Source organism: Mastigoproctus giganteus, chromosome 9, assembly GCF_048544385.1.
Source record: "Mastigoproctus giganteus isolate SK-2022 chromosome 9, ASM4854438v1, whole genome shotgun sequence".
In the NCBI taxonomy this organism is placed as follows: domain Eukaryota; kingdom Metazoa; phylum Arthropoda; class Arachnida; order Uropygi; family Thelyphonidae; genus Mastigoproctus; species Mastigoproctus giganteus.
Window position 1 is genome coordinate 186731224 of NC_143583.1, and position 11826 is coordinate 186743049.

The window sequence follows — 11826 nt, forward strand, 5'->3', positions numbered from 1 at the left end:
ATCAAATCTCTGCCCTCAACTCATTGAAACATGATGACTTCATTCTCATCTTGCCGGCAGACAAAGGACATTGAACTGTCATTTTAAACCGTTCTCACTACAATGCTAAGGCCCTGTATCTTCTACAAGACATGCCTGTCTGCGAAAGCATTCTTGCCTCCCCTGTCAGGATTTTTGAATGATGGGAATCTGAAGTGAACAAGCTTGTCTACAGCTGGCTTCGTACAGGGAAGATCACAGAGTCTGTACGTTGGTGTGTACATGCTTCCCGGGTGCCAAATTCTACAGCTCTATGGACAATCAAAGGTTCACAAGGAGAGTGTACCCTTATGACCCATCGTCTCCTCTTGTAGTTTGCCAATATATGAGCTATCCAAGTTTGTACCCAGCCTGCTCTCGCCCCTGGTAGGCAAGACTGCCCAAACCATTTCAAACAGTAGGGAATTCTTGGACCGAGTTAGGAGCCTATCCATTTCAGATGACCAAGTGATTGCCTTATTTGATGTAGTGTCTCTCTTTACTTCAATCCCAGTACAACTAGTCAAAGGAGCTTCTAGACAATGACCAGACCCTAATCAGCAGATCTTTGACATTCAATGACATTTGCACCACCCTTAGATTGTGCCCGACTGGTGGTGCTGTTATGTTTGGTGAGTCCTACCAGCAGATACACATCACAGCCATGGGTTCACCAGTTCGAATTTCCCCAAAGGTATTATAACCTATAGTACTTAGTACCGTGCTTGGGTTGGAGGTTGAGAAGACGAAAGAAGATATTTGTTGATATTGGACTTGAACTTCTGTAGATTGTAATTTTCAGGAAATACGTATGAAGGAAGGTTGTTCCAGAAAACGGCAGTTGAATGAATAAATGAGGAAGATGAAAAGTTGGTTCTGTGGGTTTGAAGTTGGACAGTAAATGGATGTTGGCTGGTGGCGGCACGTGTTCGGACTGTTTTGAAAGAGAGAGCGGAAATTATAGAAGCCAATTCAGAAGAACAGTGCCCATGGAAGTATCTGTAGAAGAGGCATGCAGCAGAAACAGTACGTCTATGAGAAAGCGAGTGGAGAGACTCTGTTAGAGATGAATCATTAATTAACCTAACTGCCCTCTTCTGAATGGAATCAAGAAGCCTGAGAGAGGTTTTGGGGGCACCACCCCAGATGTGGGAACAATATTCCATGGCAGGGCGGATTTGCGATTTATACAGAGTGAGCAGCTGTTTGGGAGAAAAGTAACGCCGAGAGCGAAAGAGAAAACCAAGTTTTTTAGATGCAGAGGAAGCAATATTTGTAATGTGCTTGTGCCAAGAGAGATTAGAAGTCAGGGTAATCCCCAAAAGAGATATATCATTTTGCCTAGAAATCGGAGTGTCACTAAAGATAAGCATAGGAGCAGAAGAATCCTTTTTGCGAGATATAAGACAAGATTGAGTTTTAGAAGGGTTGAAATCAACTAAGTTGTCTTTGCCCCACTGGAGAATTACCTGAAGATCGGCATTTAAGGAATTGGCAGCAGATTTTCGAGAACTTGAAGCTGATTGAGCTGGACAAGGTTTCTCAAAATGGAAAGTTGAATGCAATGTGCTATCATCGGCAAAACTATGGATAGGATTTCCAGTCAATGGAAGAAGGTCATTGATATACAAGAGGAAAAGAGTGGGGGAAAGAACTGAACCTTGGGGGACACCGGCATTAGTGGAGAAGTTAGAAGACAGAGAGCCATCTACCATCACCCTCAGTGAGCGATCAGAGAGAAAACTGGATAACCAATTACTAAAAACAGTTGGCAAACCATAAGATGGAAGCTTGTTTAGAAGACCTTTATGCCAAACACGATCAAAAGCCTTTGAGATGTCAAGAGCAACTACTTGTGTTTCACCGAACCTTTCCATTGAATTAGTCCATAAATGGGTAACATAAGCCAGAATATCACCAGTGGATCGACACTGACGGAATCCATACTGGCGATCGTTGATCAGACGGAAGGTTTCTAGGTAGTTTAAGAGTTGGCGGTTAATTGATTTCTCCATTACTTTAGAAAGAGTAGAAGTAATTGCAATGGGACGATAATTGGATGGGAGGGATTTGTCACACTTTTTAGGAACTGGCTGGATATGAGCAAATTTCCAAGCAGAAGGAAAAACACCTTTGGAATAAGAAAGTGAAAAAAGGCGGCAAAGAATAGGAGTAAGTTCAGGAGCACAGGTTTTGAGAACAAGTGGAGAAATACCATCAGGACCCGGAGCTTTCTTAGCATCAAGGTTCATCAAAATCCTTCTGATATCCTTTTGACGGAAGACCACAGGAGGCATTGAATGGAGCGTGTTAGGAATGGTGGGAGGTGTTTTACCAAGATCATTAATACATGAGCTCGAAGAAAAATGGGATGCTAGCAGGTCAGCTTTATCCTTCGCTGAAGTGACAACAGAACCATCTGGTTTGGACAGAGGTGGGAGCAGAGATGGGCAAAAGTTGCGGCCAATAGCTTTGGCAAGAGACCAGAATGCTCGGCTACCATTAGGGCAAGAAGCAAGTTTTCTACTCTTAGCCTGTTCAAACTCTAGTTTGGATTGATTAATAACTGCTTTACAATTGTTGCGAGCTTTGGTGTAGGCAGAAAATGAAACTGAAGAATTGGAAACAAGCCAATTACGATATGCAACGTTCTTCTCTTGGACAGCCTTAGCACATTTATTGGAAAACCAAGGTTTAGATAAAGGACGAGATTTTAAAGTGGAGTGTGGGATAAAGGATTCCATTCCTGCAAGAATAATTTCACTGACACGATCTGAGCAAACATTGACATCAGAAGTTTTGAAACAGTAATCCGACCAAGGAAAAGAAGAAAAGAAGTCTCGCAGGTCATCCCATTTTGCATTCTTGTAATGCCAAACAATACGAGGTTGGGAATAGCCTTGAGATAAAGATTCCATTGGAGAAGAGGCAATCACCAAGTTGTGGTCTGAAGTGCCTAAAGGACCTCTCACTTCAACCTTGTACTTAGAAGGGTTGTTTGTGAGAAAAAGATCAAGCGTATTGACTGTATGATTAGGATTGTCCGGTATTCTTGTAGGTAAATGAACAATCTGTGCTAGGTCATTAGTAATTGCAAAAGCCTCAGCATCTCGACCTGCTGGGTCGGTGTGACTAGAAAACGGAAGCCAGCTGGAGTTGTGAACGTTAAAATCACCAAGGAAAATTACCTCACTGTTAGGAAAGTTGGACTGGAGAAAGTCAAGTTGCAAAGAGAGGAAGTCAAAGAGCTCCAAGTGATTAGTGGAGTTGGGAGAACGGTAGAGACAACAGATGAATTTTACACAATGAGATAGAGAGATTTTAAGCCAGAGAAGATCAAAGAGAGGAGATTCCAAATTGCCAAGTCTCTGACAGGGAATATCAGAACGGACATATGCACAAGTACCACCTTTGAGGCGAAAGGAATCATACAGCAAATAATTTGGACATCTGAGATGAGCAGTAGTTGAATCAACTGATAACTGAGATTCAGTCAGAAAAAGTACATGGGGTTTGGCAGACTTCATGTGGAAATGGACATCGTTGAGATTAGAATTGAGACCACGTATATTTGTGAAATGAATTAGGAAGTCCTTGGGAGGCTTAGATCTTTTCGCAGATAAGCTTGCTCTATTATTTTGACAATTCATGGTGTATTCAATAGTAAGAAAAAGTGGGTGGGACATGCTGTATGAAGTAATGAAATTTTTGGATATGGCGTACATGTGGTAAGAATATACCCAGATCCTTGACATAACGTGGCCTCGACAATGCTCCCCGCATACACACTACTCGGACTCCCTCCAGTCACTATCTGGCAGAGTAGAGGTAGCAAGATTATACACTAGCTGATCCGGAAGCTTCCTAGAGAGTTACCAATAGGTTCAGTCCGGTGTACTAACTAGCGGCCGGCCTGCGAACACCGTTTTAGAGCTGTACTCTCGAAATGTAAGGAATATTGGATCTCGCCACGACATTCATCATAATATCAAAAATCATCAATCATACTGCATTCTAATTTGCTCTCTAAAATAAAACTACCTGCAATCCAGTCTAAACATCTCTCCCCGTAACTTGAATTTTGGCCCCTAGTTCTAGAATCATTTATAACCACGAAAATTTCATCCTCATTCATTTTACTATTGCCTCTCAGAGCCTTAAACACCTCAATCAAGTCTCATCTAAGGTGCCTAGTTTCAAAGCTCAGGCGAATCGCATTTGCAGTTTCCTCAGGAATACATGTTAATAATGCTTCAACACACTAAGGCAATCTCAGTGATGGGGGATCTGCGGGGGAGAATGGTAAACTTCATCCCCAAGGTCAACCCACATATTCAAAGTCTTTCCTCATAAGCAGAACCATACTTATGAACAGGCATGTGTGGCACTAGCCTTGGGCCTCACCATAGAGGGGGCTTGCATGGCCTGTGTAATCTCACATTGTTAAAGTGATTTCTTTTTTTTTTAACACCCTGATCTAAACTAGGCCCACTTGTACCTACCATGTAAAGAGAGACACATGAAATTTCTTGAAAGTGCGGTTCACTCATTTCTGCAAAAAAGAAATTGCCAGAATAAAGGAAAATCACTCTCTCCTAATTCTCTGATGGGGTGTAATAGTAGAACACAAGTTGACCACGGTGTTTTATCCACATCGGGAATATGCTTTAATCTTTTCCACTGGCTATGAACACAATAAAGCAACTGACCAGCACAACTTCTCGGTACATGTGGGAGTCTGTTGTAAATGTGTTACGGACACCATAAATTGTGGAATGCCCCTTTAGTTCTTAATTTGTGCATTTTGCAGCAGCAGCTCTATTTCCTAAAGGCCAAAAGTGTGAACAGTGCCAGGTCTCTCGAAATCTATTCGTTTATATGGAAATTGTATTAATTCTACGGAAACTATTTTAATTGGACCACCCATAGATTTCAGAATCTATGCTAAGATCTGAAAAATATGAAATTTAGTTCAATTTTGCAGTTAATAATGCAGCGAAAATATGAATCTGGAGCATCTAAATGAAAGAGGCAATGAGAAAAGAAGATTAAATTCGAAAACAAAACAGATCGGTAAAAAAATATATATTTTTTTTTTCCTAATTATATTTATATATGCAAAAGGCGGTTTTTTTTTTTTTTTTTTGGATTCTGGTATCATTAAAGGGGCCCCACAAGAACTTAGCACCTTGGGCCATGAGAGGTGTAAGTATGGTCCTGCTCATAAGGACATTCTTTTACCGATCTCACCAGACGAGTTATCCATCTCTGGACACTTTCAAGAAGCTCGATGTCTTTTTTTAGGTGCGGTCTCTAACACTTGGAATACACAGTGTACAAAGTGTTGTCTAACAACAGCCTTATATAATGGGATTATGACATTCTTATCTCTACTAAAAAAAAATGTTTGATTAATCATTGATAGAACACCATGGGCCTTCTTTATAACCTGTCTACAATGTTCAGAGAACTTCATGTCTGACTGTATCACAACTCCCAAGTCCCTTTCTTCCACTACTGGCTTTAGTTCAACTCCACCAAGTGTATAAGTTATGTTATTTGGTTTTTAGATGCGTTAGCAACTAAAGCCATATTGCTCCGGGGATATGCGGTGGTCATTCCCTGACCTTTCCGCATCCTCCGTATTTGGTGGTCACGGGCTCGAACCCCGGTCTAACCAAAAAGCACGTGCTACGCACTGCTGCTCCTGCCCACCTAGCTACGGAGGCACCTGTATAAGTTATCTTGGGGTTACTGTTCCCCAGGGGTAAGACCTTGCACTTTGCTCGATTAAAGCAAAGCTGTTAATTTTCCAACCATCCCTAATCTATCTAGGTCACTCTGAAGAAGCTCTGCTTGGCGGTGATCATTAATTATTCTACCAATCTTTATATCAACTGCAAATTTGGACATCACGCCCTCTATCCCTTCATCGATGTCATTTATGAAAATCGAAAACAACAGTGGTCCTCCTATTACTGATCCTTAGGGAACCCCACTTCTTACATCAACCCATCTGAGGAATAACCATTTATCCCAACCCTCTGCCTTCTGCCCTGAATGCACCCTGATATCCATCTAAGGATTTTTATTGTGATTCCAACCTGTTCCGGCTTATAAAGTAACTGCTCATGTGGAATTGTCAAATGCTTTGCTGAAATCCAAATAAACAATGTTGAAATTATTCCCTATATCCAGCTCATGAGTGACTCTGTCAAAATAGCTAACCAGATTTGTTAAACATGATTTTCTCTTTACAAAACCATGCTGCGTATCCTTCAGAATTCTATTTCTATCCAAATGATCCTGAATTCTACCCTTGATCATTGCCTCTATGATTTTCCCTACTACAGAAGTTAGACTGACCGGTTGGTAACTTCCCACTACACTTTTAGAACTGCCTTTATGTATTGGAGATACATTGGCACTTTTCCAATCCAATGGAATCTCTCCCGAGTCCAGTGATGCTCTCATAATTAGCATCAATGTTCAGTGCACTCACCGGCCGCCTCCTTTAAAATTATATAGTATATGCCATCAACCCAAGGAGCCTTACTCGCCTGTAGGCTCAAAAGTTTTTTCATTAAATAATCATGTGAAATTTCAGTATCACTAATTACAGTTTTCAAATTCACTCCCATAATTTCTCACTGACGTAAAGAGTTTTTCTTCTGCAAATACCAATGCAAAGTAACTGTTGAGTTCATCCAACCAGGGCCGCGTTTCCCACTAGGCAAAATAGGCACATGCTTAGGGCCCACTGAAAAGAGGGGCCCACACAGAGGTATTTGTCATTACTGCATGAAATAAATAAATCCACTGGCTTTGACTTCTAAATTTAATTAAAAAATATGTACCAATAATAATACTTATTGCAATGCCAACATCATATTTGGGCGGTATCTTTTGTCGATACTTTAGTGGCAGGGGAAAACATACGTGTCAGCTCAGCTGTGCACTGTGCATAAGTATACATTTTTTTCATGAACCACTAGTACAACATGAGTGGAGGCAGGAGAAAACGTTTGTCTACACATAGCTTGACGCATACAGTTGCAGTCGAACCACTATCGGTATATCAACGCACATCAAAGGACCCGAACATTGATGGTAAGAAATTTTACTTCCAACGCATGAGTTCCTCACACAAATTTTTTGTTACTTGTATGAAAATAATTTTTTTTTCTTTATAATTATAAATGATAAGATGTACTTACATTTTGCTTTTTGATAATAACTATGGGCGAAGGTAAAGAAAGCCTGCACGAGAAGCACGCAAAAGTTCGATGAAATTTACTGGTAAAAGTATTTTGCCGTAATGGAATTTGTATTGTTGCTCACTCGCTAAACATACAGTGGGTGTTATCGGTCAGGAGTAGAAATTGAATTCCATGGGAGATTGAAACCCTACCGAAGTGGAGGGGATAACCTGACCTCTTTTCTTTAGAATCCCTGGTGAACTAGTGGTTAAATTGTTTATTAAGGAAAAAAAAAAAAAAAAAGGCAAAGGAAGCCCACACAAGAAGCACAGCAAACTTCAAAAAAGTTTACCGGTGCAGTTACAAACATTTTTTACTACGCCAGAGCTTCCAATATGACTGTTCGTGATTCAATTAGTTAATTCAGTTAGTGATTCTAAAGAAAAGTCAGGTTACCCCCCCCCTCCACTTCAGGTGGGTTTCAAGCTCCCGTGGGATTCAACTTCTACTCCAGACTGACAACACCCACTGTCTGTTTACCGAGCGAGCAACAATACAAATGCTGTTATGGCAAAGTGCTTTTACCGGTAAATTTCATCGAACTTTTGCATGCTTCTCGTACAGGCTTTCTTTACCTTAGCCTAACTATGTTTTACATTGCAAAATTGTTTAATTTTCTATTTAAACAAAGATATATTTTAAAATATATTTTATGAGGATATTATTAATAAGTTTACAGATGTCAAAATTAGAAAACAAAAATTAAATTTCTTAAAATAATTTAATATTGATTTTTTATTTTCATTTTTTATTTTTTTTGTAATCTCAAACTAATAATATAAATTAACACAGCTTCAAAAATTGTGAGATTTTTAACAAATATCACCCTCATTATTGTTTATATAAGAAGGGGCCCTGACTTTCATGTGTATGCCTAGGGGCCCAAAAAACTGAAGATGCAGCTCAGATGCAGCTGGGATATCTAATATCATCCTACAAGGGATAGTATTAGATATTCCATCACATAGGATAGCCTATGTGATAGCCCACAAAAACTATCACATAGGCTATCCATATACCATATATTTATAGCTAAAGCACTAGATATTATGATTGTTGCCATGCACTGATTGGAGGAATGAATGAGAAATATGGTGGATGTGCAGAAATGAAATGAAATGTTCTTGGTTTGGGCATAAAAATCATTGCATTTTTTTTTTTTAAAATAAATCATTAATTGTTATTATTTGTAATGTGTCTGAAATCTAATGCACTGCGTACATTAACTAGCTTGTTTAATGAAGTGAACTTAAAAATAAACTTAATGAAGTGAACTCCACAGAACTTAAAAATGGCGTCATTTTTGGAACCAGCAAGCAGAAATGGGATATTTTTAGGTGATCATGGTACTCATAACAGGTGATCATAATATGTAGCTTTTAAATTTCTAGGAGGAAAAAAAGTGCTATCATAAATAATGAGTCATCTGATGCAACACTGATACAAAATGTTAATATTTTTCTTATGTTGAACAAAAAATAAAAGGTTTTTGCTTATAACATCTTTATTTTTAAATAAAGACAACTATACATTTTGAAGCAATTGTTCTCTTGAAAAAATAAATGAGTTGTGTGTGTGTGCAAGAGAGAGAGAGAGTCTGTCTGTCTTTAATTTCTTGAAGTTATACAAATAATTTCAGACATTTTGTCAATGAATGAATTGCCTTCCTTATGACATTTCAACTTTATACACTTGTAATAAGGACAGCAGTTTAGTCACTAAATAAATCATTTTATATTCCTTTGAGGCAGGCTAAACACAGGTTGAAATGCTTTTTTTTTTTCTTTTTTCACTATTCTCCAAAATAATAACTGCATTACATTTTATACGGTAAAAATGTCTAACAGGAAACATAGGAAGCAATAAATTTTTATCCAAGTGCTACATTATTAAATGTTACTATTATTACAGATCATGTTCAGGGCAGTAACAATTTACAAAACATTTAATCACTGAAAGATGTACACAATATTTCACTTGAATTTTGTTCATCACTGATGATTATTATTCATGATATTATGATTCACTTGTAATTTTTCAATTTGCATATGCATCATTAGCATGAATGCATAAAATTCACTAAAAACTTTTTCTAGTAGGATTAAATTGCTAGCCAAGTTTCAAAACCCTAACTCTGATATTTTCTAGGTAAGGGTAAATATTTATTGACAGGTGTGTGTGTGTGTGTGTGTGTGTGTGTGAGAGAGAGAGAGAGAGAGAGAGAGAGAGAGAGAGAGAGAGAGAGAGAGAGAGAGAGAGAGAGAGAGAAATTGATTTAATATAACAAAAATGTTCATTTGAAAGTGACAAGATATGCAATGGTGGAAAAAAAGTATGTTTGTAAAAAACTGTATTGCCTTTGCCCGTGTGGATAGGTATTTATTCCTGAACAAAGATTATATAAAGGCAAATGGCTTGAACTTGAACACACAAAAATCGTAGCTGAAGTTTATGTTTATTCTTCCAAGATAGTCTTATGACAGGAGGATTTTAATAACTTCATTGTTACAACAGCATACAGAGTGCTCAGTTAAGAATGGATTGCGTAATTTTTTTTTTTTTTTTTTTTTTGTGGTGTCGTGAGCAGTTGGAAAAGAAACAGCATGCATGACTTTATTTAAAGTTAACTAAAAAACACTGTCTATTAGTTCCTCCAATGATAATAATGTTTTAAAAATTAAGTATAAATTACTCTTTCAGGCTAATGACATGTTGCTTTTTAATAAGAAGATAACAGCAAAAGAAGCCCAAAAATGTGGTTTAGTTACAGAAGTACTTCCTCATAATAACTTCAAGAATGAGTTAGATACTCGTCTCAAAGAAGTATTAAAGCTTTCTAAAACGGTATGATTATATTTTCATTCTATAACGTAGAACATACCATAATACAGGAGATACTTGAAGGTTTACAGATTTAACTTGTCTCCTTTTCATAATGCATTTATAAATCCAAAAATACATTTCTACCTGCAAGAAACCCTAACCTTAGTTGGATGCACTGCTGTTGTATTGCCATCTGTAGCAGGCTGCTTCATGTTGTTTTGCATCCCTCGGTTATACATCTTGGATTGCTGCATAAAGAGATCTAAGTTTTATCAGATACTTTTACAGAAGAAGAAGAAAGTTATATTCATATATTATGTAATTGACACACTCTTATACCATGTGAGTAATTCAAATTTGTTTAGAATATTTTTAGTAATGACCACTCTTATACAATACAAATATTAAGATAGTTTATTCAGTTAACAACTAAATTCCTATATATTAAGGTGACGTTTTGGAAACCTGGTTGGTACCCATCATCAGACCATATATTAGCTGTTGTCAGCCACCTGCTTGCTGAATGTCTCGATCCCTACTATGTGTTCTCTATGTATTCATCAAGCAGGGGAATGACAACAGCTAATATATCGTCTGATGATAAGTACTAGCAAGGTTCCCGAAACATATAGGAATTTAGTTATTAACTGAATAACTATCTTAATATTTGAGACATAGTATAAGAGTGGTTATTACTAAAAGTATAATTCTATGGAAAATCACCATGTAACATCCTTCCCCAATTATATCAAATTTGTTTATTAATAAAGTAATTTAGTGTAATTAGATAATAAGTATTTATTACCTAATTATGCTATATTTGATACAAAGACAGCATTTCAGGACCCTTGCCAGAATTTATCATCAGACCAGTTTGGGAGCTGATAACAGCTTCCTCTCTGGCTGAATTGTGCAGCAGTCTAAGACTAATAGCCAATGAGCAAGGAGTTGATATCATATCAGTTTATAGGATCTGAAACATCACCTTTTTATCAAATTTAGTGTAATTAATACTTAATTAGCTATTTTGAATTACTCACATGTTATAAGAGTAATTTGTTACATTGTTCATCACCACATCTCATCATTCCCAAATTACATAACAGACATATTAGCAAAAAGATGCAAAGAAGCAGTTAATTTTTAAAAAAATATATGTATATTTAATATAATTAGGTATTAGAATTAGTATTAGCAATGGCTACGTGGTGCAAGGAAGCCTATGGTTTATGATGCACCAGCCAAAAAAATTTAAAAAAATAAAAATAAAAATAATAATAAGAAAATTAAATGAAAGAAATAATTTATAAATAATAATAAGAGAAAAAGAAATAGACAACCTATGCATTTCCCTCCTCCCATATGTAATTATTCAGCTGACCTTTGAATTTTCCAAACTGTTGGCCTCTACCACCCATGTAGGTAACTTATTCCAGTAATTTATAACTCACTGGCTAAAATAAAACTTCCTGCAATACAGTCTAAACATCTTCTCCCCATAACTTGAATTTATGGCCCCTAGTTCTAGAATCATTTTTAACCGTGAAAATTTCATCCTCATTCATTTTACTTTTGCCTCTCAGAGCTTAAACACCTCAATCAAGTCTCCTCTGAGGTGCCTAGTTTCCAAGCTGTGCAACCCACATATTTGAAGTCTTTCTTCATATGAATGCCATTTTGCTGATCTCACCAGGCAAGTTACCTGTCTTTGGACCCTTTCAAGAAG

At 37.4% G+C, this 11826-nt stretch overlaps 1 protein-coding gene across 1 annotated transcript in view; it reads left to right on the forward strand.

Annotated features, from left to right (window-relative positions):
- The window catches only part of LOC150080949 (enoyl-CoA delta isomerase 2-like), a 97984-nt gene extending 87273 nt beyond the window's left edge, over positions 1-10711 (forward strand). The window contains exons 8-9 of the mRNA XM_090380861.1: positions 9978-10121; positions 10550-10711. Of these exons, the coding sequence (XP_090236987.1) occupies positions 9978-10121; positions 10550-10711 (306 nt within the window). The remainder of the gene's footprint in view (positions 1-9977; positions 10122-10549) is intronic.
- The last annotated feature ends 1115 nt before the right edge of the window (positions 10712-11826 follow it).